General features: G+C 40.7%; 4 protein-coding genes across 4 annotated transcripts; all 4 read right to left on the reverse strand.

Moving 5' to 3' along the window:
* Positions 1 to 1,607: 1,607 nt before the first annotated feature.
* LOC119031311 (zinc finger Y-chromosomal protein 1) lies at positions 1,608 to 10,684 on the reverse strand. The gene is given in 9 exon segments (XM_037119693.1): positions 1,608 to 1,868; positions 1,870 to 2,816; positions 3,079 to 3,222; positions 3,367 to 3,501; positions 3,594 to 3,722; positions 4,657 to 4,806; positions 6,298 to 6,612; positions 6,915 to 7,011; positions 10,177 to 10,684. Coding segments are annotated over 8 exon segments (2,007 nt in total). The 5' UTR covers positions 6,982 to 7,011; positions 10,177 to 10,684; the 3' UTR covers positions 1,608 to 1,748.
* Positions 10,685 to 11,590: 906 nt separating this feature from the next.
* On the reverse strand, positions 11,591 to 13,125 carry LOC119031203 (diamine acetyltransferase 1-like). Its single transcript, XM_037119522.1, has 6 exons — positions 12,896 to 13,125; positions 12,765 to 12,816; positions 12,596 to 12,676; positions 12,402 to 12,503; positions 12,195 to 12,235; positions 11,591 to 12,107 (listed from the first exon to the last, which is right to left on the reverse strand). The coding sequence occupies exons 1-6, from the start codon at positions 12,959 to 12,961 to the stop codon at positions 11,940 to 11,942; spliced, it is 510 nt and encodes a 169-aa protein (XP_036975417.1). The 5' UTR covers positions 12,962 to 13,125; the 3' UTR covers positions 11,591 to 11,939.
* Positions 13,126 to 15,734: 2,609 nt separating this feature from the next.
* prdx4 (peroxiredoxin 4) lies at positions 15,735 to 19,273 on the reverse strand. The gene is made up of 7 exons (XM_037119451.1): positions 18,886 to 19,273; positions 17,582 to 17,699; positions 17,356 to 17,472; positions 17,065 to 17,187; positions 16,735 to 16,865; positions 16,182 to 16,216; positions 15,735 to 15,859 (listed from the first exon to the last, which is right to left on the reverse strand). Exons 1-7 carry the CDS (start codon positions 19,256 to 19,258, stop codon positions 15,809 to 15,811), a joined length of 948 nt encoding a protein of 315 aa, XP_036975346.1. The 5' UTR covers positions 19,259 to 19,273; the 3' UTR covers positions 15,735 to 15,808.
* Positions 19,274 to 20,225: 952 nt separating this feature from the next.
* Positions 20,226 to 27,202, reverse strand: pdha1a (pyruvate dehydrogenase E1 subunit alpha 1a). The gene is made up of 11 exons (XM_037119450.1): positions 27,046 to 27,202; positions 25,857 to 25,925; positions 25,586 to 25,759; positions 25,181 to 25,307; positions 24,951 to 25,042; positions 24,233 to 24,325; positions 23,739 to 23,894; positions 23,541 to 23,612; positions 23,387 to 23,454; positions 22,763 to 22,871; positions 20,226 to 22,020 (listed from the first exon to the last, which is right to left on the reverse strand). Exons 1-11 carry the CDS (start codon positions 27,091 to 27,093, stop codon positions 21,856 to 21,858), a joined length of 1,173 nt encoding a protein of 390 aa, XP_036975345.1. The 5' UTR covers positions 27,094 to 27,202; the 3' UTR covers positions 20,226 to 21,855.

Consider the following 27,202-nt stretch of genomic DNA (forward strand, 5'->3'; position numbering starts at 1 on the left):
ATAATTTACGTCCCATAGAAGTCTAGTTACACTTAACTATACAACAACTTATAAATGAAATAAATATAAAAACAGAAATAATCACAGGTGATAACAAAAATGTAAAAAGCCATAGTACAAGTACACCACCAGCACCTGTCTTCTGAAGTTGCATCTAAAAAGATATACACTGTCCCTTTCTAATGGTAAAAGTACATCTGAGTGTAGGTGAAAAACAAAGAGTTTAGTCCATCATTTCATAACAGCAGCACCAGATACACTGTATGATTCCTATTTAGACCAGACAGTTATATTAGGACACCGTTTTAAACCTTTTTTTTTTTTTAACCCAGCCTAATATTGGTATCACACTGATGCTTGTAGATTATGCAAACAGATATCATGTCAATTCATATGGAAAAACAAGTTTGTTCTTAGAAAAACAAACCATCTGAAGAACAGCTCGTATATTTTCCTTATCAAAAAATGTCCTTCTCCGTAAAATTAATGGGATTTCGGTCCCAAGGTAGCATTAAAATACTCAGTCAGGGTGTCATCTCTACTGCTTTGGGCACTAGATCTGAAAAACTTACAGTTCACTTATTGACTTCAAACAGAAATATCAGACAGGTGTATGATAATCAAGCAACGGCATAATGATCCCTCGGTGATAAACTGTAGGTGCATATGTGAACTTTTTATTCACTACCATGATACATCCACTATTCCACTGTGTGTTTTGTGTTAATTTCATGATCGTCGACCCCTGTGTACAAAGCGAAGATTGATTGTTTCTGCTGTATGGGTGCTGAACACAGCCGGGCTTGTGTTTCTGTTAATGCAACAAAAAGCACTATGTTACAGAGTGTTGGGGTCAGAGCACCAAGAAGTACAACAGATGCTTTTGTTGTCACTCACTCTTCGTCTCTTCCACACACGTACACACGTACACACGTACACACACACACACACACACACACACTCTCTCTCCCCCTCTCTCACACACACGCCACACTTGATTACTGCATTCATCATGATCTTGACCAGGATGGCAAGTGCTACTGGGAACAGGTTTGCTAATCCATACTGCTGTGTTTAGTACATTTCAACAAAATGACACAAACGTTTTGCAAATTACACAGTTTTGAGACGAATAATTAGGACCATTGTGACTGACAACTGATTGCTGTCTGCAAAATTAAAAATGTATATCTACAAAGAGACATCTGCACAATCTGCCATGCACACTGTCACCAGCAAGGGACATGCAGTTAAAAGTGCAAGTCTACGGAGAAGTTCTGCTGCTAACTCTGACAGAGCGTTAACGTTATGTACATGTGTATACATTTCTGAACAAACATTAGGCTGAGGATCAAAAAAGAGCAAAACAACAGAACGGACTAAGTGCAGCACGCACACACACACGCACATTATTTCAATGTGAATGGTGCTGTGCTGAGGGTGCAGTGATTGGGGTGTGATGGTTGCTTCGAAATTGTTCTTTTGTTGTGGCACAGTATTTGGCTCGCTTTAGAGTCACTCTGCCTGCACCACGTCCTTGTGGTGGCGCATGATATGCTGGTTCTTCTCCGAGGGTCGCCGGAAGCCTTTTGAACAGATCTCGCAGCGGTGCGGATAGTCTTTTGTGTGAATGGAGATGACGTGTCGCTTGAAACCCGAAGCGTCCCCGGTGCTGTAGTCACAGTACTGGCACTGGTAAATTCTCCTTTCTTTTTGTCCTTTGCCAATAACTACTGTCACACTGCTGGCTAAGCTGGCGGCACTGACTCTGCCAGGCGGGCCAGCGCCGCTGGACGCGCTCGGTGCAGACTTTTTAGGTGTCGCAACAGGAGTGTGTGTCTCTGTCCTCTTGGCCTCACTCTTTTCAGGAGAGGCCTGTTGCTCTTTTGTATGGACAGACAAGATATGACGACTGAGAACAAAAGGGTCTGCAATTTTAAAGTTGCAGTGACGGCACTGATGGAGTTTCTTGGTGCGGTGGGATACCGAGTGCTTCTTCAGTTCCGACGGCCGATGGAAGCCTTTACCACAGATGGCACATTTGTGTGGATAGTCCTTGGTGTGAACGGATATGATATGGCGTTTCAGGTCACTGGAGTTGGAACTTTTGTGATCACAGTGGGCACAATGGTGGGTCTTATTCTCCTCGTGTGTTAGTCCATGCTGCATTAACTCCTCCTCCTCTGCAAAGGTCTGGAAACAGCGCTCACATTTGTATGGCATCTCTTTGCTATGCTTAGTTTTGATGTGCGTCTTGAGATTAGACGAATCAGCCGACTTGTAGTCGCAGTACAGGCAGGAGTAAGGCTTCTCGCCTGTGTGTGTGCGCATGTGTTTCTTCAACTCAGACGGGTGTCGAAAGCCTTTTCCACATTCCACACAAATGTGGGGGAAGCTTTTGCTGTGAACAGCCAACAAGTGCCGATTGAGCAGTCCTTGCTCAGCAGTTTCATAGTCACAGAACTTGCATTTATGCATCTTGGTAGGCGGTGGAGGCGGCTGGTTCTTGGGCTCTCGGTGGTGGTGCTGCAGTCTGTGAGAGAACAGCGCAGCCTGCTGGTGGAATTCCTTGCCACACATTTCACACTCAAAAGGGGCCTTGCTGCTCAGAGCGTGCACCTCCATGTGGTTGTGGAGGCTGGCTTTCTTGTTGGTGGTGAAGTCACAGTCTGTACATTGGTACTTTTTCCTGGTCAAAACATCCTGGTGATGATTCTTGGTGTGACGTTTCAGGAACCCTCGTGACTTGAACTTTTTCCCACAAAGCATACAGGGGTAGACTGTCAAAGGCTGACCGTATGGACCAATGATGATGGCTAGAGAGAAAAATGACAAGAGGGAGACAAACTTTTCATGGTGCAACTTTACAGTTTTTGTATTTTAATCCTATGAAAATAACAACCAAGGGCCAAGAAATGTGCTGCAAAAATGTTGTCAAGTTATGAATAATTAAAATAATGCGTTTGTAGCTTTTATCCTTATAGCATCCTCTCAGCCATCTTCACGGTGTGATGAACATTTACATTTGAAACTGGCACAAGACAACTTCCACATTCACCGACTTCGTGTTGCTCTTACCTGTCTGTACCTGGCGAGGCTCTGACCGTCTCCTGTTCTTGTTGCGCTGTCTGTTCATTTCATCCACCCCGTCAGACTCGTCGATGTGCAGCAATGCGCTGGCTGCACCGTTGCGGTTTTCACAACTCTCGCTATCATCTGCACCTGTGAGAATGACAGGACGTCTTTAATTTGATAAAAAACAAAACCAGCCGTTGTAAAAGCTTAAGCCAAGACACTCTGACACGTGGTGGATGCACAGCCTTCCAGTGTTGTTTTAAAAGCAATTTAATAGACAGGGGTGCTGACCATAAGCAGCTGCCCAGGCCACAGGCATGAAGTCCTTGCTTAGAGACACGCTGTCATACGAGCGGTCGTGAGTTACTGGTTCTTCCCCTCCTACCACCACCTCCATATAAACCTCATCAGTCACCTTGGACCCACCTGTAGATGAGCCCAACATGTACAAAACCAAAAAACTAGTGACGTTTACTTTCATGACAGTCAACCCCGCTCATTCGGCCTGAACAACTCACCATGGTTTCCTTGATTGTGATGAGAATCTCCAACAGACATGTAAACCATCTTCTCTCTGAGTGTCTGGCCTGAAGACTCATTTAACGCCACGCTCTCCGTGTCTCCATCGCTGATGTCAACTGATTCCCCTGTAATATAATAACACCTTTTAAATCCTACATGTTCTGGCAAATTATTGGTCAATCTGTGGGAAACGAGAATATGCTCATTTCACATATATCATATTTGATAAAATAAGGATTAAAACCAGTGGTTTTGATAGATAGATTTGTTTGCTACTATCTGGGGTGTAATGGTACATGTGCTTGTCCAGAACCATCACAATACACATGTCACACTTTTGGTGCATCCTGTCATGGAAAGAATAGGTCTGTATGTCACACTATTGTCACTTATGAGCCCTGTATCATCAAAACAGTGTGATTCAACCCACCAGAGAGCACAAGTGGTGCGTCTCTTCAGAGTTACTATAAGGCAGAAGTTGTTGCCATTCATGACGTGTGGGAGGGAAAATATAAAATTTATTGCTGCTCAGTGCATTAACGTTATGTTTCCATGTCCTGTTTATTATGAAACCTGCCTGGTTAATCGACTCCAAGATGCTCCATGAAATTGCTGGTAGCAGCATTTCTTTTCTGCAAGTAGCTGTTAGTGCATTTCTCTCAATCATGCCACTTTTATTTGCATTGTCTTAGCTTAGCTTCCTCAGTATAGCTAGTGGGCTAGCTTTGTTTCAAGCTTCCAAGGCACATGACCAAGATATGGACGTGTGATGTAGAGACAAGACACTTTCAAATACAAAAACGGCATAAGGGGATGTATGTCAGGGGTGGCTGGAGACAGTCCTCTCTGCTGGGTGAGTTCAGTGGGTCAGAGTGAATGAGGGGAACAGTGGTGACTTCAGTGGTATTCTAAAGGGCAACTACAGCCGCACAGCAACTCTGAGGCGATACACTTCTTCAAATTCAGAAATGCATAGTGAATCAAATGTACCGTAACAGCCTTAATCATTATATCACACATATTATATCCTCACACGAGTTAAAACTCAAATGCACTGACCCATGTCATCCTCTCCAGAGTCGGCCTTGAAGATGTACACCTTTATCACCTCCTGCCCATCCTCGTCCTTCTCCACTTCCTGGTCCTCCACAGCTCCCTCCACTGTCACCTCTGTTCCATCCTCAGACACCATTTTACCAGCTTCGTCCACTAGAGATGGGGGTACACATATCACATTTCATGAGATAAGTGTTCCAGACATGAGCTGGTGACAGCATCAATTCTGAAAACGTCAGTGCTTATTACCTCACCCCTATGAATGTGCAGTGAGGACATAGCTTGAATTTCATTTTATGTCAGTATAACTATAAATTCTATGAAACTGACCAATTAATACTCTATTTTTGCAAATGCTTGTCTGAATATTTAAATGTTCAAATTAAGGTTTAATATCATAAATTATCTTCAAAAATAATTGGTTTAGGAGAAGTTCTGGTTCATCAGTACTACAGCAAATCAAAACTGAATTGAAATTACATAATTTCAAACACCTCACAATCTTTATATATGGTCATGAAAGTACTAGTGGCTAAATATAATGTCAAGGCACTCAAAAAACATTGTGTTTCCACTGACACACAGACTACATTCAAATGGTAGTAACAGTCTTCTTCATTGCCATCTTCAGACAGTCAACCTAGTTGGGGTTGTTTGCCAATGAGTGCAAAGTGTACAGTGGTGCGGACAGTGCTGAGTAATTGTTGCAATTATTGCAGAATGAAAGGAAACTGACTGCTTGTCATTATGTGGCTCTGTAGAAGCGATGCTTAAAATCTGACATTTGTTACAGTGTAAAATAATTTTTCATCTAAATTGGTAGCAGAAACCAGAGTCAGTATTTTGAACACCAAGTATCACAAGCTCATCTTCTTTGAACCAACAAAACAGCACTTCTTGACTGTACGGACAGTTACTGACAGAGGAGTATAGAGACCAGAAATTATTCATATTTAGAGAGCTCTAGGTACTTGACATGAACTAACAAGGACCTGCACAAATTACACTCTTTGACAAAACTGGGTCCAGTAATAACACATTGAATAATGACTGCTGTCCCTGATAAATAACAAATGCATAATGAAAACCGCTCCTGTATGAAAGCTCAACATTCAACAAAACTTTTAAAATGTTAAAAACCATTATATTCTACATTGTGAGCTAGTCAATTAAGTTTTAAATCCATTGCCAGCCAAACAGTTAGACATTTTGTCATGTACGGTTAACATAATGAAATATTCCAAAAACACCTAGAGAAGGATAACTTCTGCACTTCAGTAGTTAGTATCAACAGTAACAGTTCAGTTTAAAGAAAACATTATTTTCAAATCAGGGTGGAGGGCAAATCAGACAGCAACGGGATTATTTCTCACAGGCATTGTTAAACTATACGTGTACTAAAGACTACGTATCCCTCTTTGACAGATGGATGCATTTCGCCATCTGGCAAGAACATGTCCTCCTCCACCTCCATTAATTAATTAATTAATCTCAAATGTTTCCTGGTTGCATTCACACAGCTTTTTTGAGTTTAGCTAGGGATTTGCCCAAGAAGACACATAAATTGACTGAGTGTAAACAGGGCCAAAATGCTTTCCAGAGGAGCAATGGCACATCTGATTGCAAATAGAGCAGTATACTTACAGGATATCATTAGGTAATCTCCACAGCCATCTTGGTCGTCCTCCTGCTGCTCTGGGTCCAGGCCATCTTCGGGGATGTCTCCCATGGCAACACCTTCCTCATCACCCTCCAGAGCCATCACGCAGGTTTCTACAGCGACATCTTCATCCTCATCGCAGTGCACATACTCAGACACCACATCCTCCACAGCATCCTGAATGACAAGTTCATCCGGGGCAAACCTGTGAACTGCCATGCCTTCTCCCTCTCCTTCTGACACCAACACAGTCTCTTGAAGCTCCACAACAAACTCCTGCCCACCGGCACCACCCTCATCTGGAAGAAGCAGGATTACCCAGTTAAACCACATAGCACATAGCAGTCAAATGCAACAGTTTATAGCATGGATGAATTACATGACACATTCAGTGTTTTTAAGCTCACTGATATCATACAACCATGACCTTCTAAACAGAACAGATCTCAGAAAAACACTTTACTTTCATCAATCAAAAATACTAAGTCATTTGGCTAAAAGAGCCCTGCTTGTTATAACACCCGCACACTGTCATGTTTATCGGAAAGTATACACGCACATATACAAATACACACATTAAAAAAAAAGCATGGCTAATTACCCGATCCGTGTAAGATTATTTTAGGCTCTTCGGAATGTATTGAAAGCCTGGTGACATCCTCATCCATTGTCCTCGCACTGCATTTGTTACTGGAGAGCTGGAAGCAAGTGACAGAGAGCTTAGCTGACTGTGACCAAAACTGATGGAAACAAAGCCAAACAAACGCCAGCACCTTCAAAATCTGATACTTTTCTGATATGTTTGTTACTTATACATACTATTTGTAATATTACACAGTAAAGAAGGGCTATCAAAACTGCTCCAAATGACGTTTGACTATTCCCTCTAAAAAAAAAAACAAACAAAAAAAACACATAGGTTCGAACCATTCAAATATCTTTATTTGCACATCATGTCAATAACAGGAGGACAAATGCAATGAGACATAACTACTTGTATAGGTATTTTTATTTCAGCTTTAACATGTCTTTGAAAACATATCTAAGCCAACTGTAGCTTACACAGCTTGCATTCAACTTTATCTCGAGGTTCTGTATTTTTGCCATCTACTGAGCAAAATCTGAAGTATTTCCAAACGGTGTTTTTTAGGTTGCTTGGAGTCCAAACCACTCTCTCTGTTGCTGAGCTGGGCTCTGAACTTTCTGCCAGTTCGTTTTTCTCTCTGTTTTTTCACAATCGAATCTCATTTTTTTATATTTAAAAATTTTGAATTTTTGTTGACAGCCCTATAATTAAGTAACTTAAAATCAGTCCATCACTACATCCTCACATGCCATTTTATACAAGTTCAGTTATTATAGTATGATGCTTCAAATCACTCAAGTCAATATATATCACACAACCTACTAATTGAACACAGAATGATCTCAGGAATGCAGCAATGGCTGATACTTGTCTTGTTGACTACTATCGGTAATCAAGGTGACATCTGCCGATAGCATTTACCAATGTTTATGTGTTTGCTGCATGAATGCGGCACATTCATGAGCGTCTGGCTCATAACACCATGGCTATCGGTTAGTAAGACAATGCAAGTACTGAAATGTTCTTCTCATTGAGTAGATAGTTGTACAGTGGTCTGAAAAGGCTTCTGAAGCAGTAACTTTTTGTGTGCTGAAGATTTATTTGTTTTTCAGGGCCAAAAGAGGGAATAAATAACAGAAACATTTTCATTTTAAACATCGCTATTGGCCCAGAATTTCACAGTCACAGCATCCCTAATTTATATGTATTAATTATTGTTTTGAAAGAGGTTTCCTTGTGCTGTGCTAAAACTGTGAAAATTAAGCAACTGATTCTGCATCTACCCTTGTGTGTGTTTGTGGGTGTTAATGTGATTTGAAACTAACTGATTTTTATAACAGAAAACCAGATGATGCCACAAATGTGAATCTAACACTGCATGTCATCCTAAACACAATCAACTGATTTATTTTCCAGATGCAACCAGGGAAAGCCACAAACAGCTTGTCATCCTTTGCTTGTTGAAACAAACATGGTGTGTGTGTGTGTGTGTGTGTGTGTGTTGCTAATTTGACATTATAATACGATTCACATGATAGAGGGGTCACTGGCCTGGCAGTGCACAACTGCTGCTGCCTGAGCATCACACTCAGAGCCATCTATCCTAAAAAGACTCTTGCTGCAGTCAATATTGTAGTTAATGGTTTATGTAGGCTTGATAAAATGAACCCTGCGCACAACTGACATTTTCTACTAGAAATTGGGCTGGGTGTCAAACTCCTTTTCAGTAGCAATATAAATGTGTCTTGTGTCTATAATACGTCTGTAACACTTTGGCACCATATACTGAAAACTGTCTTAAACCAAAAAGGAGCATTGTATGATTGATTGTTAATTTGTACTTAACAGCATCTTTTCATTCACTTTTCCAACAACACCTTGCCCTGAATTGCATATTTATCTAAAAATAAATATGCGATTAAGTTTTTATAATAGTCTGCCGTGTCTTGAAGCTTTCCAAGCTGCTGTTTTATATCCTGCTGCAGCAATGAACAAGTTTCTCTGTGGAGACTGAGAGCTTTGTTTGTTTTGATATTTCATTTACATGTATTCACACACAGACAATATAAGGTCCCCTGATGCTACAGTCTCTCTGGCAACCTGAAAGAACTTTTACGGATGAAACACTAAACAATGATTTAAATACAATTAAGATGATGTGTTTTTGTAGCATTAGCTTGTGGCTGCGACAAATGTCATCAAGTGAAATGACCAGTGGGATAATTACCATGCCTGCACCACTACAGCTACCGAAATCAAACGACTACTTCAGTCCAAGGGGCACCTCCATCATCGTAGCGATGAAGATGAGACAATATGCGACAAAAATCTCTCCCTGTCACACATACACACACATTGGGGGGGGTGCGGAGATGTAAACAGTGGTGTGGACGATGCAGCCGGGGTGCCATTTAATTTCCAGTGAATGTACCATCCCCCACCTCCAGGTGGAAAAATGATGACAACGGTGTGTGAAGATGTGGCGCACGACATGATGCATCAGTGTGCCGAAAGACCCCGCCAACACGTTAAAACATATCAGGGTGATGAGACTAACATAGCTGCCCATTCATGCAACACCACACACAGCGTAAAGCCGATGAGACGATTAACGGTAATGTCTTCAACTGACCGCTGGAGTAGCTTTAGCACCGATTACTCACGCAAAGTCCGATTGTCACGGACAAAACACACGTTTATGAAGAGCTGGCTGCAAACCATATACATGCAACATAATAATAGTGTACAGTGAAGACGGCTGGTTACGTTTGGTCTAAAATGTCGCGACTCTGTAGCAGCCAGCTAGCGGGAGGAGGCTAAAGACACACACTCATTTTCTACAACCGCTTTTCATCACACTAGCGTCCGCCATTTTGTTAGCTTGGTGTCTGGACGAATGCTAATTCCAACACTAAATGAAAATACCCCTCGGCTACGAAAATATGTTGATATGAAGTGTATCGTAGGCGAAACTGTATATTGACTGTTATAATCAACATTGAATCGCGTTGACGTTCGCCAACGACGAGCGGAGGATACAAAACCCGCTTCTTTCAGTAAAATGGCTAGCTAACCGGATAGGCCAGAATTGCCAATTACGGCCTCTATAGAGGCCTGGGCCTGAGAAGAAAAGGCCCACCCCTCTGCGGCCTCTCGGTAAGAATGAGAAATAAATTGACAAATACACATGCATGCAAAAACAAAGACACACGGACACGCACAAATGCAAACATAGCAGTGCAAACGGGCGCCCTAAGAGCAAAAATGACCCGCGTACCAGATTTATGCTGCAGGGATGGCCTCCGTCCGCTCCTCGGCTTCCCAGGCCGCCTGGTTCCCCCAGACTCGGGCTGGATTCAGTCGGGAATTTTGTGTTATTTGGGCGGGCCGGACAGGAGCAGAGAAGGAGGGGTTAGGGGTTGTTTCTGGAGCTCTGCTGAAAGCAAAGCAGGGCGTCTGAAGCCAGATCTTGTCATGCTACAGCCCCCCGCTCCTCCAGCTCCGAGGCCGCCGTCAGCACGACACGTCACAGCCCGAGAGCAGCAGGAAAATGCGGAAGGGTTGTGGTGGAAATCACACCGGCAGGCACCAAACAGGCCATAATCTGAGGACCGCCGCTCAGACGGGTTGTGTCAAAACGTGCACCGTAGTGTTCATTTTAATTAGTTTGTGACCCAAGGTCGGTGTAGCTGGTAATGGATTGAGGAGGACTACCTCGGATCCCCGAGCAGTAGACTCGCATGCAGCAGAGAGGTGTGGGCAATAAAAGATGATTAAACTATGACCTCCAGACATCCAACAAAAAAAAAAAGAAACAAAGAAAGAAACAAAGAAAACGCTGACTCAACAAGCCAGCACCATCAGTTTCATTATGAGAGTAAACCGAATTGTTTCTTCGCAAGGGACAAAAAATCCTATGGTTTTATTTTATAGTCATTCACATTTCCTTATTTATATAAAGCCAATAAAATTACATGTTAATCACTTGAGGAAAAAAATATATTTGTTTTTTTACTGTAGTTTTTTGTTTTTTTTTGGTTTTTTTTTGCAGTAGGAAATTAGAAAATATAACACATTTACCCCTTAAATATATATGAATAACAGTTTTGAGCAGAGGAGTGCATTTAAACATCTACTGTACCTGCCTAAGTACATTTTTAATGTAGGCTACTTATATTTTAACATATTTTTGTTCTATATTTCATAGGGAAATAATGTACTTTTAGAATTCACAAGTATAACCTGAAAGCTACTTGACTAATTGACATGTTAGGCTACATACAAAGTGATCATCAGCCTACAGCACACAACACGTTTGTTGTATCTATGCTCTATCTATCTATCTATCTATCTATCTATCTATCTATCTATCTATCTATCTATCTATCTATCTATCTATCTACAATGATATGACACTGATACAGACCATTTTAGTGGATAATGAGTACTTTATTTGTCATACTTTCAATACACTTAGTAGATAATACTTCTTTACTTTAACTTAAGCAACATTTTCAGTACAAGACTTTTACTTGTAGACCTAATGGAGGATTTTTCAACATTTGGGTCTTGCTACATTTATGTTGTTAAAGGAAATGAAAACCGCCACCAATGAAGCAACTTGCACATAAGGATTAAACTTTGTCTTGCAACTTGTTCCCTTTAATTATAGGAATAATCAAATCCAGATGTTATTTCAAAATGTATGGTTTTAATGTAAGAGCAGCAGAAAAAAACGTTTGCAAAACAAAAACACCTCTACAAATAGTCATTACAGTGTTCCCACCCTGGGGAGTCAGTTCCCAGGAAGTGGTTGCAAAAAAGAAACACATACAATTGTACACAGCTGATTTTTCTCAAATCTTGAAAGAATTTTACGTACTTACTTACTACACCATGGCTAAAAAGTAGCAGAGCTCATCTATTATCAAAGTGAACAGTCAATATTTAAATGTATTTATTGAGTCTGTGCCTAATCAATCACCAAACAAAACATGATTATTGCACCAAAAGTCAGTGCAAGTCAGTTTAAAGTAAACTCTATTTGGCTGTCATTTTCAGAAGCTCCTGCTTTTCAATCTCAAAAAGACGCCAGCCCTCCTCCAAGGAGAGGTCAGCAGCTCCTTTTCGCTTGTAGAACTCGATCGACTTGGTGTTGTTTTCTGCCACTATGAAGTGCATGGCACTACAGCGAGTCTTCACAGCCGTCTAAGGGAAGGGGGGGAAAAAAACTCATAAAACACAAGGCCATATGAAGGGCTGAATAAAGCTGTAAATGTACATTGGTAACCATACCTCACTCAGAACCTTCAGGATTCGTGAACCAATGCCAAGACCTGGTGAAAGATTAAATGTACAGAGACAATTAAAACAATTAAACAATTAAAACAGTCAGTGTGTGTGTGTGTGTGTGTGTGTGTGTAAAAATGCCACAAGAACCGTAACTCCGTAACTAATTAACTTTTACCATCGTCATATATGACAGCACTTTAACAACCTTACCACGGAAGTCTTGCATGACATAAAAGTCCTCCAAGTAGAGAAGCTTTCCAATCCAAGGGTCATACGTGAAGTAGTACATGGCAAAGCCAATCACACTGTAGTCTAGAGGAAAACACCACAAGACAGGGGTTTCATTTAAGGGGTAAACCTTCAGTTTATTAAGAAATATGACCCTTGAATCATGTGAGAGTTACCATCTGAGCTCTGCTCTTTTGGGACTTCAGCAACCAGGCAGTGGTAGAATGGATGCTCCCCAAAGCCATCTTCAAGTAGTTCTACAAGGGAGACATGGCTTTTAATAGGCGTGTATGAAGCCAGGTAAATATGTGTGTAAAATGTGTGATTCAGCTTAAACTGTAGCACCTTTCTCACTCAGCATGACCTTCTCTTCCATCTCTTCGAATTTAGCAAGTTCCTACGAGGCAAAAACACAATAGGTTTGTTGTTAAATGTCTTATCTTTTGTCAAATGTGAATCATAAACATTTAGCTTACCTTTATGAGTCGCAAAATATCAGACACGTCCTTGGGTTCAGCCTTCCGTAATATAAAACTGGCCATTTTCTCTTTTTACCCTTTTTCCCTTTACTCACTAGTCCTCTGAATGTGAATAAAAGCAAAATTTGTTTCTTCATTCGCTCCTCAGGAGGTCATCCCCTGACAAAGAAAAAGGAAAACCAGCAGATTTGCATTGGATGTGTCGAACAGAGTGGTACAGCAGCTAAAGTTCCTTCCCTTTTTATGTTTTCCTGAAGGAGGCGAACCCATTCGGTAACCCATATATGGTCAAACAGCCCTTTACACCCAGTGTTTTTGTTCTTCTGCTGACTCCTTATCTTTGTCTGGATTGCTCTTCTTAATTTGAATGTTGTTCAGAAGTTAAATATTAACCAGACCTGGAAAAAAACAAGTCCAGAGCACCTAGAACTGAGTAAAGAATGACCCGAGGGTGAAAACGAATGTAAAATGTGAACATTTCACGATAAACCAGTTGCACATTAGTCAGTCACTCCTGCTCTGCAAACATTCGGATACGCACACAAACCAATCCTTTGCATGGCTGAAACCAGACAAACAAAACTTTAACTGATTTATTACAGGTACCATTTATGTAATGTGCAATTAATAGGTTGTACCTACAATGAAGTCAACAAAGATAACGGGTTGGGACATTTAAGCCAATCAGATGTCGACAGCCAGGAAGGAACAGGTGAACAACTCTTGATGGAAGAGCTTCTGCTGGGTTCCAGACAACTCAGAAACTGAAAACTACAATGTCTCGCCACTTCAAGTCAGAGTTCCTATTTGTAAATTCATTACACATCCATCTGCCCCAACTTCACAAGGAGCAGTAGTCTGATGTCACACAACAATAAGCCATTTTAGACAGTAGCCATTTTTCTCTGATGTCACACTCAGGGTGGGCCAATCAAATGTGGCACTGCTGTGTTCCGTGGTGCAAGTGAATTAATTCTTAATTATCAGCACACATCTTGGACACATTTATTTAAAGGTGCAGTATATACACATTCTTGAACTCATATTGAGAATGAACAGGTGGGAGCATATTGCCAGAGTAACCGCTAACCACCGCTAACCTTAACCGTAGTTAGCTAGTTGGCTTGATCAGCTGTGCATCTATTAGTTCAGACTGGGAGCTTAGGGCACTAATAGTGTGTTTGTTTTAACACTGCTAGCACAGGGATGTTCGACCAGAACAAGCTGTCGCCAGCTGCTTCCCAGGTTAACGTCAGTAGATATCCCTGCAAAACAATATATAGCTACTGTAGACATCATAATGTCAAAACGTCAATGTTATTTCCGTCACATTTGAGTTTGGAAGTCAAATGTGCTGAATGTTATTGAACGCTATTGTTAGCTAGGAAGTGGTTGCACGCTAACATTAGTCATCGAAGATGTTTACCTTTGAAATATGGCCTAGGTCCCTTGTGATTTTCACTATGCATTAGTCAGTCAATTGAGTGGTGAAATGGTAACGATTTGTAAGACTCCCTACATTTATATGACCGCACACCTGGAACACAGCAACAAGACATTCAAGCTTCCCCACCTGAGCATAATGTCAAAGGAAAATGGATGCCATGTGAATATTGTCTGTGGCAGCACCCATGAGATGAGTGTAACATTTATTCATAGACTACAGTATTTGTATGAGGCCAGTCAATGGAATATTTAGAAACATTTCCAAGTGTAAAAGTGCAGTGAAATAAAATGTATATTTGGCATCTATTACCTCATCATTCGGTCTTCTGACGTTGTGCACGTGGAGCACTTTGAGGTCAGAGGGTGAACATTTCAACAAGGAAATTGTAACTGGTGACATTGCTGGAACACAACAGGGAGGGCTGTGGTGTGGTAGCATCTTTTGGGGTGACGAGGATACCTAAAAGCATCTTTTGATCAAATGTTTTGAGACTATTTTTCGGTATCTGTCCTTTAAACAAACTTTATAAATTTGGTTGACTTGCTCAAGAGCAATTGTTCCACTGCTATGAACAAGCCATAAACATGACATTTTTGCTTCAAGATACATTTCAATTGCATTTGCCATCTGTATAAGGCAGTCATCTTATTTACTAAAAGTAACTTCTTGTATGATACCAGATACAAAACCTAGTATAAAAAGCATGATTGCTACCACATCAAAAAGAAGTTATATTATTTTTTCCTTTTAATTCAATTTTTTTCGTTTGTTTTTCTGAAGTGTTTTAAGTCAGTAACTTTTCCCCAACTTTGCAGAAGTTCAGTTGCAGAAACTCTTTCCGTCACAAGACAGCAGGATTTTCAGTTGATGTCACCATATCCCACTGATACATTACAACACTTGTTTTCAGTTCCTTTTTTCTTTAAGATGACCCAAGGATGTGACATTAACCAGCTCAGCTGCTTCTAAGGGTCAAAGTTTAGTACACTGTTAAATCTTCCCTTCTATCTATCTATTCATATTTGTTTGAGCATTGTTCTAAGGAACCAACAAACTTTTCACCACTTACTTATTGAGCTAAGATGGAAATAAAGAACTTAGAACTTTAATGTTTTGTTTTCAGAGAATCCCAAAGAAAACATATTTCATCTTCTTAATAAACTGTATTAACTGAATGTGCATAACACCCTTACAACGTGTCTGATGACACTTTTGTTGCTCTGCTGGTGAGCATCTGGCAGCCACTGTATGATTTCACATGAGTGACAGCTGTTCCTTCCCAGTGTGACGCAGGCTTTCAAACTACTGTTACAAACTAAACAAAAAGTATGACTTCAGCTAAAAGTGCCATTTTGTGTTGTCGCATGAGGCAGATGAATCAGACAGCACTTTTAGGAAAACACTTTTTATTTGTACTTTAAGTACATGGTGAATTTCACAGATTGGGACGACACAAACAAAGATCAGTTCAGTTTATCAAAATACTTCAGCTTGCCTGAAGGGTCAGGAATGATCTGTGGGCAAGATAAAAATTAATTAGAGGACAAAAATAATAGATCTTATGTTTTAAAGAAATACACAGGACAAATAGAAATATAATCAGATATGTTCTAAACCAGATTGTGAGTCATATATATCAGTCAACAAACTAGTCTGCTAGTATCCAACCAATTGCTTAGCTTCTCACTTTGCAATGAAAAATCTGACCAAAAAATGTCATCATTTTCCTTGAGATACTACACATCAGAAGATTCTTCCGGTAATGGGACCTGCATGATATTATGACACCTGCTTTACGGAACGTTATTTATCAGCCACAGATCAGGTGATACTCACTGTGTCACTGCCCGGCTTCCATCCTGCTGGACACACTGTAAAAAAAATAACAAAATTACAGTCAGCACAAGAAAAACAACAACTGTTTTCACTCCTACATTACTTAAATAATTCATTCCAGCTGCACTCACTGGTCACCTCATTAGGTACACCTATACATTTGAATGTAATGCAAGTAAATATCATTGCATCCTTAATAATAATGTTCAGTTTTGACTGACACGGTCAGATATGTATCCATTTATCTTTTTATCTATAGTTATTGGTTGTAGTTTGCAGTGGCGTTGAACTGGACTGCATCAAGTGGAGAGTTATGTTTTTGTGAGAGGGGCAGAATATTAGAAGCACCTTTTAATCTAATGACATCACACAACGTGACCTCAGTAATAAACAGAAAGTAGATTCATTACCTTTCTGACAGTGTCAACAAAAACTGAAACATTATATGCTTTGCAAAGAGTTGCTGTATTTGAGTGCATCGCAATGTGCACGAGAGTAAATTAACTTTAAATTAATATTGCACATCTGTTTGTTCTGATCCAGCCTCTCGTACCTTCTCCGTGTTTGTCAGTGTACTGGAAGGCCTGCACCAGCCGCAGAGTCTCGTCCACAGATCGTCCCACTGGAAGATCGTTCATGGTGATCTGCCTCAGGATGCCTTTACCATCAATGATGAAGAGTCCTCTGAGAGAGATGCAAGCAAAACTTACTGTAAGTTTTTTTTTTTCACTGTCAAGGTCTATGTAGTTGTGAAGCACATTTGCCCACTTTTTGTTTACTCCTAAAGCACAGAGTGGTGTAACAGTGCTATAAGACAACACGTTGCATCAAGTCGATGGCCTATAAACCTTTGACAGCCATAAATGTACATGTGAGACTGCACCTTAATGTGTGTCCCTGGTCCTCCAGGTACACTCCATAGTCTTTTGAAATCTGGTGAGTGAGGTCGGACAACAGAGGGATTTTCATTGGTCCAAGTCCACCTTGCTTCCTGGGTGTATTGATCCTGGGAAATGGAGGAAAACAAAGAATATTACAGCACAAAAATAAACAATTTTTGGTGATGGTAGAACATTTTAATAAAAGCACCAACTCCCCTTCAGAAAAAAAACACCACCACCTTCTTAGTCTGCCTGATAGCATCTTGCAGGTGTAATGGGGACAGCATTCTTACCAAGCCAAGTGGGTGAACTGGGAGTCGACAGAGCAGGCGACCACCTCTGTGTTGATGGCCTGAAACTCATGCACACGATCACTGAACGCAATGATCTCAGTGGGGCAGACAAATGTGCTGCAGGACACAAAATGAACATGTCGGCATGTGAATATGCTCCGCGGCATAGTGATACGGCGACACAAACAAGGTGAGTATGTGACTTGTGTTTTCAGATGTTACTCACAAGTCCAGGGGATAAAAGAAAAAGACGATATATTTTCCTTTGTAGTCCGACAGCTTCAGCTCCTTGAATTCACCATTAATGACGGCTGTTCCCTCAAAGTGTGGTGCGGGCTTCGAGACTGAAATGGATGAAGAATACATGGATTAATAAAACCAGGAATTTTTACATACATGCATTTTATTTGCCATTTCAAGCTAAACCATGATGTTTTCCTAACCCTAACCAAGGGGTGTTTGTGCCTAAACCTAAGCACACCACAAGCACGATGTTGTGACGAGAAAGAAGTGGAAAATTGGACCTAAACAAATGTAAAGCTGCAACATAAAGAAATGTCCAGTTTTAACTTATTTATTCTGACGATTCTGGGTTGGTTTTTGGACGGTTGGTTGGGGAACATCACTTTTGGTTCTCCTCTTAGTCATGAAAAGAGCTGGCAGGTTAATCAATAATGAAAGTAATCAGAAGCTGCAGCTGTGTCATACCTACTTTCGCTGTTTGTTTTCATTATCTTCTCAGGTTTTTATGTGCTCTGTGAAATCTTGCTTGATGTGAATTTTGAAACTTCAGCTCTACGTTTGCACATTTTTCTCTTTGTAACTACACGTGTCATATGTCGTGTCTATGGAGTTAGTAAAGAAGAAGCGTTTCTCTGCCCCCCCTGTCCTAACACTGCAGCAGCCAGTCCTGTGGCACAGGGTCAACTCTCAAAACCCATGACACCACATGACATATGGAGGAAACTGGTCGTGCAGAGGAAAAGTGGCTGAAGATTTGCACACAGTACTGCATGTTTTTTTCTTTCTTTTCTTTCTTCTTTTCTTTTTCTTTTTAAAAGGCCTCACACAGTTGGCCCATACTATTACTTCTGGTAGTTTTCAGAGTGTTTCTGTTATTCTGTCCAACCCTCCAGCGTGTACTAGGAGCATGGACGACGTCATGTGTCCGCTGAGGGGCGGAGGGTTGAACTCATTCCAGTACATTTCATAGAATGACGTGTCCTACCCAAAAAAAAAAAAAAAAACACCAGACGAAAAGTTTAAAAACCTTCTGAAACTGTCAAATGAGGATGAAATAAGACGGTCAGAGATACACAGATGCTGCAGACACACACACACACACACACACACACACACACACACACACACACACACACACTAACTGTCAGTCTGGCTCTATTGTCCTGGCAGCAGCAGCAGCAGCGTGCTGAGGCTCCTGCAGCAGCTGGTTGCCTCACACAGGAGGGGAAGCAGAAGCGAACATTCACAGGTCACCTGCGGCTCGAAGGGGCCGGCGGACAGACTCACTCTTGGCTTTGCTGAGGTGCAGGGAATGGTCGGACACGGGCACCCGGAAAGCCTCTCCGGGATAGACGTGTCCTCCCGCGTAGTTGTGACACTGGGAGTTTTTCACTTGGGCGCCTTCCTCTGCAGAAGTGACTGTGGCGAGGAGGAGGAAGGGGAGGAGGAGGAGGAGAGCGGCGCGCGGGCTGCAGAGAAGCCCCTTCTGCTGGTTCATGTGGACGAGAAACTCCATTGCGTCTTCCCTCACAGAGCACGTAGCCCGACGACTGGCAACGCGATTCGAGCCTTTAGGCAGGATTTGAAGCAAGAGACCTTCTTCCTCCTCCTCCTCTTCTTCTTCAGCCAGGTTTTGCTGCAGCTGCTGCATTACTGCCATCTTCTGGAACTAATTAGTTTCACGAAGCCCAATTTTCTGCTCGTCTCTTTCAGCCAGCTTACTTGAATTAATAAATAACAATAGCACTACTTTGTTGTTGTTTTTTTTTTTATTTAAAGGATGAATTCACCCAAAATTAAAAACTCATTATCTGCTCACCCCTATGCTGATGGAAAAGCAAACATTTACATTTAAGACACTGTTGACCAAAGCAACTTACAGTGATTCATACGCTGATAGTGCTGGCTGGCATGCAAGGTGCCAACCAGCACATCAGGAGCAGTTTGGGGTTCAGTATGTTGCCCAAGGACACCTTGAGGACCAGCAACCTTCCGATAACATGATGCTGGCACTACCCTCTGAGCAACAGCCGCCAAATGATTAAACAGAGTTGCAGCATTGGGTTAGACCGAAGTAGATGGGGACTGTAAGGATAACAACTGAAAAAAACAAACAAACAAACATTGCACTTGGCAGCTGTAAGATATATACAAAACCCCCTATTTACTTATGTGTTTCATTTAATTTGATTACTTGTAACCATCCAGCAAGAGCAAATATTTAAATGACTGATGTTGCCAGGTTTCCTCAGGGGTTCTTGGACATTCAGGACAAATTTCACCCTGGTCCAGTGAAAAAATAGCAATTAGTGAAAAAAACAGACAAGGAATCAGAAAAATGCTGAAATTTAGCTCAAGACGGCCAAAATATAAAAAACTCTCTACTTAAACAGTATTCATAGCACAGCTATCAGATTTTGCAAGGTCTCATGAATTTAATAGAAATTTCAACCTGATTTTTATCCTAGAAAGTCCATGACATAAACTGGGAGGCTTGTGTTCAAATCTGTACATGTACCATATTGACACTTCAATCATATCACGTTCACTGAGCATGTGTAGGAGCAGACATTGCAGCTAGGTGAGAAGACTGAACCCTGTGTTGAAAGAAAGAGGACTACACAGACTACTTTACAGTATTTTTATTACAATGCACGCACACATTAAACCTTTGTTTCCATGGACCATTTCCTTTTCTCATCTGCCACCCTCAATGTAACAGTTTACTACAAGTTCCTCTGTAGGCCTTCTCAGTCGTATCAAGACAGATGCTGACATTTGTATTTTGGTCTGTCTTCTTATTTGACATTACAGTACAGAGAAAGACCACTCCCCTCTGATACCCACTCAATGCTTTGTTGCAAATCCAAAACGTCTACACATCTCTGTACATTTGAACAGATGTAACCCTGTGAGCGAAACAAACGGTACAAGTGGCACATGAAGCTACTGATGCTCTCCCAGCTGAACCAACAATATGTAATACCTGACATCTTGTGAATATCGAAGCTGAGCTGATGAATGTGCTCAGACTAAAAAGTCATTATGTTCACATTCAACATAGATGGTTCAGTTGTCAATATTCAGGACAACTAAAATCGCTTCACTCATCGCTTTGCTCAGCTTGGAGTGTGACACCAGCATGGAAGGACACATTCATCCACAAAACAACACAGATCTGCCAGGCACATGTGTGTATGTGTGTGGTTTGGCAAGATAAATTAAAATACCTGCAACCTTTCCCTTGGTATTCTTTACTCTCTTACATATCATTATGAAGACATATTGACAATGCTGACAGTTTTAACCCTGCTGCCTTTTATGGGGAATCTGTAACAAGGGGTTAAATAAAGAAAGAATTACAATAACTAAAAAAAAAGACAAGAAGTAGTTAACTCATACAGAATGATTTATCGTGTACACTTCAGTGTAAAGAGTACAAAGTATTTTTGTTTTTTTTACAGGTCAGACAGTCTCTTTATGAGAACAGTGATGAATGGACATTTAATTAATCGCACCTCAAAAGTGACCAGAGATGATCATCAAACAAGCAATTCAGAATCTTAAATATATTCACTTGGGACCAGATTTACAAAACCTTTGAGACAAAAAATGCAAAGTGCTTTAAATACAGCCCTTTAAAAAAAAGACTTAAAGAGTTGAGATAACACCAAAGCCAAAAATATTTTCTAATAACTAAAAATAAAGTTCTACAATGTGGTGAGTTGACCAGCAGTTTAATATCTCAACAGGGAAATAAAATAAATAAATATGGGAAAGAAGTTCAGGAGTTTCTTGTGAAATGGAAATGCACTTAAGGTTGTTTTCGAGCACCAAATCCATTTAATTATCATCCTCGCTGCCGTGTTTGTCTAATTTCCATTGCCCTTAGTAAGGTTTTTATTGTGATAATTTATGTACATCACTGATAACTTTCAAGCCCATGGAAGCTAAAGCTTCAGTACAAAAGTTTATGAAAACCCCTGTTGACTTACACCAACAATAGGAATTTAAAAAGGGATATAGAGGGACAATTTGAATCTATTAGTGTTCATGTCAATCTTTGTTAGTTTTATTCTCAGAGCATCTTTGTGAATATGGTCCCTGCTGATCAAATGTATAGCACTGAAATTAATTTACTTGTTGATGGTTCAGGGTCTGAGGCACAGTTTGTAGTACGTCATATGGTGCGTGTGTGTATGTGAGCGGCATGGGGGGGGTTATATATAACAGGGCAGGCCGAGTGATGAACAGACTTTAGCTAACAGACTTGAGCTTAGTCCACGGGTTCGTGCCGCGCACCTCCAGGGGTGGGTTGTTGTAGAAGATGTGGTTGCACAGGTCCTCCAGTGGGGGTTCAGGATCTGTGGTGGCAAACTGAGCAGCATCTTCAATCTCCTTCCTCACCGACACATCAATCTCCTACAGACACAACACATCAGAGACAGAAAATTGTAGTAATCTGCTGTCTGACCAGACATTTACATCTGCACAACATAGGACATTTGATTATACAGGTGTACTGTTAAATAAGAGAATATAAATAAAACTTTTATTATTTCTGTGCATTTGAAAAAGAACATTTTTGCTAAGGAAGATCTTTAATATATTTTGACCACTGAGGCATTACATGTAGCAGACAACATTAAATGTTTAAACATAAACACAGAAAGTCCCCTCTGTGTTCACCGGAGGCCAGAGCCCCTACAGCATTTGCGCTGTCATGAGATAGATGTTAAAACCAGTGATACGGGCTCTCTCTCGTGTTTCAACAAAACACGTTTAGTGTGTAAACTCCCAAACCTCAAAAGAAGACTGCTAACCCTAACCCAACCGGCTGACAAATTATTTGTACATCGTCTTAAACACAAACCTAAACTTTGCATCTCTTTCCCCTCACCTGAATTAATTAATCCTGAATTTTCCATGAATTACCTTTGTTTCTAGATTAGCATTACATTTAGATGTTTTTGCACGTTTATGTTATTAGCAGTTTAGTTATGTAATGTCTGGTTTTAATCCAGATACCCCAAACATTTAATTGAGGGAGCCATCGTCACAGTAATGCTACATTCATGTTTGTCTTCTCAATGCATTTTGGAAACTATGCATATAAAAAAATCTCTCTTGAAAAATAAGATTTCAAAATCTAAACTGAAAATACCTTGAGCTCTTCCACGCTGGCCATGTTGTTGCTGAGCATGCGGTCCTTCAGCAGGGAGATGGGGTCACTCTTACCACGGACCTCCTGGATCTCCTCACGGGTGCGGTAGCTGAAAGGGGACAGATTGGTGCAGGGAATGTTGTAGGGATGCACTACTACAATCATCTTTTAGAGCTGAAATCAAATCCAAGAGCTACAACATATGTATTAAAAATATTGATCAGCAGCACTACATTACTATTAAAAAGAAAGATAATTGATTTGTACAAAACCAATCAACAGAACAAAATAGTCAATTTGCTAGGATTTGTAGTCTGTTTACATTTCTCATCTGGATATTCCTCCTGTGTTATTTAGGCAAGGCGTTTTTCTCCTACAGCCAATAGCAATATTAGTGTCTGTGTTCAGTCCATCACTAAGCTGTGGTCAGGGCAATGCAAGGCCACTACGAACACTACTGTGGGGCGGTGGCAGAAGCAAGGGGCAGCAGCACAGTGAGGATAGATATGAGATATCATTAGTAAATTAATCAAATTGTTACTAACAATGCTTTAAGAAATACCATTACAGCACTTACATTTTAACCTCTTATAATGTACAAAAGGTTCTGAACTGATCACTTACCTGACACCAGGATCACTCATACTGTGTCCGTGATACCGGTAGGTCTGAAGCTCCATGAGAATGGGACCCTGGTGAAATGTAGGACAAACATAGTTTAGCTGAGAAAATGACAGCCACACTGTCTGTTTTATATAGTTTCATGTTTTTGACCCACCTTCCCAGAGCGGCAGTGCTCAGCCGCAAACCTGGTCGCTTCCCGAACACACAGAACATCCATCCCATCCACCTAGATACAGAAACAATATCCCAAATATCGTAACGTGATACATAGCTGTGCAAACATACAGTATATACTACGTGTATGAATTCTATTGTATTCAGAAAGGTTAAAGGATATGAGTGAGACCAGTACCCTGAGACCAGGAATGAAGTCTCCTCTCTTGTAGTAGTCCGTGCTGGCTGCAGCTCGCTCCACTGATGTGCCCATACCGTACCTGTTGTTCTCACAGATGAAGATGGCGGGCAGCTTCCACAGAGCTGCCATATTGTAGGTTTCAAAGATCTGACCCTGTGAAACACAGAAAGGACACAAAGATCAGTTTTCTGGGTGTCTATAGGATCAGTCGCAGCTCTGATTCATCGTTCAAGAATCATATTGTTGAACGTGCCCAACAATATGTGGCTGCTCCAGCTTAAGCTCAACGTAATGTACTGATCAGTAATGTTCTAGTCCTCAAACTTCATGTTAACAGGCACACATGAGGGCACAAACCGCCCTTCTACCATGTTATTTACACTTTTAAAAAACAAGAAATTCTAAATGTCTGAGGAGCATGGTGGCCAGATATGCAGATAAAGTATATTAAACAAAGCTAGATTAAAACTGCAGTCGTGTCTGTGCCATACCTGGTTGGCAGCACCGTCACCGTACAGACAGACACACAGCTCGTTGTTGCCGAAATACTTGCAGGCCAAAGCCACACCAGCACCCAGGGGAACCTGAGAAGAATTCAGAATTATTTGGGGTCACATTATATCAATTGTAACATATAGGGTGCTCATTTAAACAATGTCACAAGAAGCCATTTCATGAAACACAGATCTGATATTGATTACAGATTAGTCAAGCTGAGTTTTCTAACTCGCTGTAGAAAATATTTGTGTCTCTGCTGCTCCTGCTGCAGTTCACTGCGCCTTCTTTTTCACATTTGTTTGGCATTAACATAATATCATTAGTCTGGGTGGATAATAACAGTAATATTAAGAATTTCTGGAGGCTGGGTTTTTTTCAGTGTTTTTTACTACAGTATTTCTAGTGCAACTGGAGACAGGCCCTGGTGTAATATGAAGGCACAGATAAGTATGTCTATGACCAATGTCTTCTCCTTTAAGTTCCACTATATCAGTAAACACTATCAAACCAGACTCACTAGTTATACATGCATTGAGCCCTTATAAGACTTACTAAAATCACATAAAACTGGCAGCATACAGGTAGGTCATGTAGATTTATGCGACATCCACAACATGTGAATCGGCAAATGCAGAGAAAATGTGGCAACAAGAAACACAGGGCAAATGATAATTTGGCTTTAATTCAGCCTATTAGATGCCAGTGATGTACCTGAGCTCCAACAATCCCATTTCCTCCATAGAAGTTTTTACTGTACATGTGCATAGAGCCTCCTTTGCCCTTAGCGATACCTCCTCTTCTGCCTGTAAATTAAAAAGGAAATGTGAAAATGAGAAAGCTGAAGTCAAATAAAAACAGTGAGCATCTTGAAAACGATCATTGTTAAGTTGAGCTGCAAAATGATCTAGTGACTGAAAATTGTCTTGGCACCGAAGACTCACCGGTGAGCTCGGCCATGATCTCCCTCACAGTCCCTCCTCTGGTTAAGGTGTAGCCGTGGGCGCGGTACGCAGTGATCAAGTGGTCTGTCAAATTAATTGCTGCTTCAATACCAACCGCACAGGCCTCCTACAAGGAGAAAACAAGCAGCTTGAGCCGATGTTTATGTGAATGTGTTCTAAAAGACTGTTAATTATTCACACAGCAAAAGGTGGATAGGTTAAAAAAGAAATTTGTAATGATATTTTGAAAACGTTTATCTTCAGTATCAGTTTATCTTTTTTATATAGTTATCATCAGTTTCAAAGTAATGAATGATATGCAGTTGTTTTTTCAAAGTGATTATGGTTGTTTTTGTCTTAAATGTTTTCACTGTATAGTTAAGGAAACATTATAGTGCACTCAACCTGGCCGTCATACAAGTGGCAGAATCCTCTGATGATCTTTTGCTTGTACAGCTGATCTGCCTTCAGCTCCATACGCCTCATGGTCTGCATGGTGCGGTAATACTGCAGACCCTCATCACGAGTCATAACCACCTCCGTGGCCGGTGCCTCATCCAGCTTGTGGATGTCACATTTCTAGAGAGGGGAAAAAAAAACACATAATACTTAACACACTTCCATGTTAATTGATCAGTTTAGCAGAAAATACAACCAAAAAGTGTTTGAAGCTGACCTTTATTTCAAAGGAAGCCTGGGATGTGAAGTCAGCATATGAGCGTGCTGACATGACCAGTGCAGCTCCCTGCAACAGAAGAGAAGGAAAGTTAAACAAAAAAAAGACAGACAGAGAGGCGTTCAAATTTGTTATGGTCTGAAATCTAATACCAGAACCTTAGTTTCCATAACAATAAACAATATGCCCTTTCCTTGCTTCAAAAAATATACACATTTTTCCATTTAAAAATATAATTAGATGCTTTTCTAAACACAAGCAGCTGAACTAAACATTTTCTAAATGACAGTAACCTATAATTGTGAGAATATTGATTTAAACCAGAAATTATCCAAGATTACATGTCTAGCCATACATTTGATGGCAGCTTTCAGTGCTTAACTGTTTTTGATACTCGATTTAGTTCATACTAAAAGAGTAATTCTAAAATATGTTACTGTTGGGTGAGACAAATTGTTTGGTAACTTGCAGAGCGGAATCAACACTGCATCTGACACAGAAGACGGACATATTGGGAGGGGAAAAAGCAAACTTCTACAACATAATACATAATAAAACATAAAATGTAATAACTAAGTATAACTGTAAGTATAACTGTATTTCACCATTATACAGTTTGCTGGGAAGGCTCAGAAAGTCCTTAGAGGCGTCCCAGATAGTGTTTTAACAAACTGAACTGCCATTTTCTTGTTGGTTTCTGCCTTAAATTAGCATAACTTATTGATTCATGCAGTAAATAGTTCTCAAAATAAACTACACGTATCACACATTTTGGAAATCCTCTTCAAATGAAGATGTGTCTGTGGTATAAATGACAGTGAAATGGCCAATTTTAAAGCTAACTAGTTTCTATGTGACTAAGGCTAGCTGTCAACTTGAATTCAGCAGCTGTGAAAACATTGAACGTGAATTCAAATTTAGGACTAATCTGAAATTAAGTCAAGTTTTACATCATTTTAAAGGACTGTACATTCACTGACGACAACACTGACGCTGTCATAAAGAGTTTAGATTTGTGTGCAGACTTTCGCTGTGTTAGCCAAACAAGCTACCATTCGGCCTTACAAGGTCAGAACAGCGATGACAGTCTTGTTTTGGGTAAACATTTGCGTTTTTAGAGGGAGACTGTAAAGCAGTATTCGGCTAAAACCACCCATAGTTTGAAAACGATCTTGTATACAGTACTTACATTTCTCTGAGCGCCAGCTCTGAGCACATTAGAGATATTGGACAGCATCTTTCCTGAGCTAGCTCACTTCAGTCCCAGCAGCGCACCGCTCCGTCCTTCTGTCAGCCTCTGTCCTTCCGGCTCCGCTCGCTCTTCTTCTTCTCTGGCTCTAATTACG

The sequence above is a fragment of the Acanthopagrus latus genome, chromosome 13 (assembly GCF_904848185.1).
Source record: "Acanthopagrus latus isolate v.2019 chromosome 13, fAcaLat1.1, whole genome shotgun sequence".
In the NCBI taxonomy this organism is placed as follows: domain Eukaryota; kingdom Metazoa; phylum Chordata; class Actinopteri; order Spariformes; family Sparidae; genus Acanthopagrus; species Acanthopagrus latus.

Excerpts from the sequence above, each read along its gene's own strand:
- pdha1a (XM_037119450.1), bottom strand. The coding sequence starts at position 27,093 with ATGCTGTCCAATATCTCTAATGTGCTCAGAGCTGGCGCTCAGAGAAAT. Across the intron at positions 25,043-25,180 it reads GATCATGGCCGAGCTCACCG|GCAGAAGAGGAGGTATCGCT; the intron begins GTGAGTCTTCGG and ends TTTAATTTACAG. Across the intron at positions 22,872-23,386 it reads ATGAGTGATCCTGGTGTCAG|CTACCGCACCCGTGAGGAGA; the intron begins GTAAGTGATCAG and ends GTCCCCTTTCAG.
- LOC119031203 (XM_037119522.1), bottom strand. The coding sequence starts at position 12,961 with ATGGCCAGTTTTATATTACGGAAGGCTGAACCCAAGGACGTGTCTGAT. Across the intron at positions 12,677-12,764 it reads GGTCATGCTGAGTGAGAAAG|AACTACTTGAAGATGGCTTT; the intron begins GTGCTACAGTTT and ends TCTCCCTTGTAG. Across the intron at positions 12,236-12,401 it reads TGTCATGCAAGACTTCCGTG|GTCTTGGCATTGGTTCACGA; the intron begins GTAAGGTTGTTA and ends ATCTTTCACCAG.
- prdx4 (XM_037119451.1), bottom strand. The coding sequence starts at position 19,258 with ATGGCAGTAATGCAGCAGCTGCAGCAAAACCTGGCTGAAGAAGAAGAG. Across the intron at positions 17,188-17,355 it reads CAGTTCACCCACTTGGCTTG|GATCAATACACCCAGGAAGC; the intron begins GTAAGAATGCTG and ends TCCATTTCCCAG. Across the intron at positions 16,217-16,734 it reads CACTGACAAACACGGAGAAG|TGTGTCCAGCAGGATGGAAG; the intron begins GTACGAGAGGCT and ends TTTTTTTTACAG.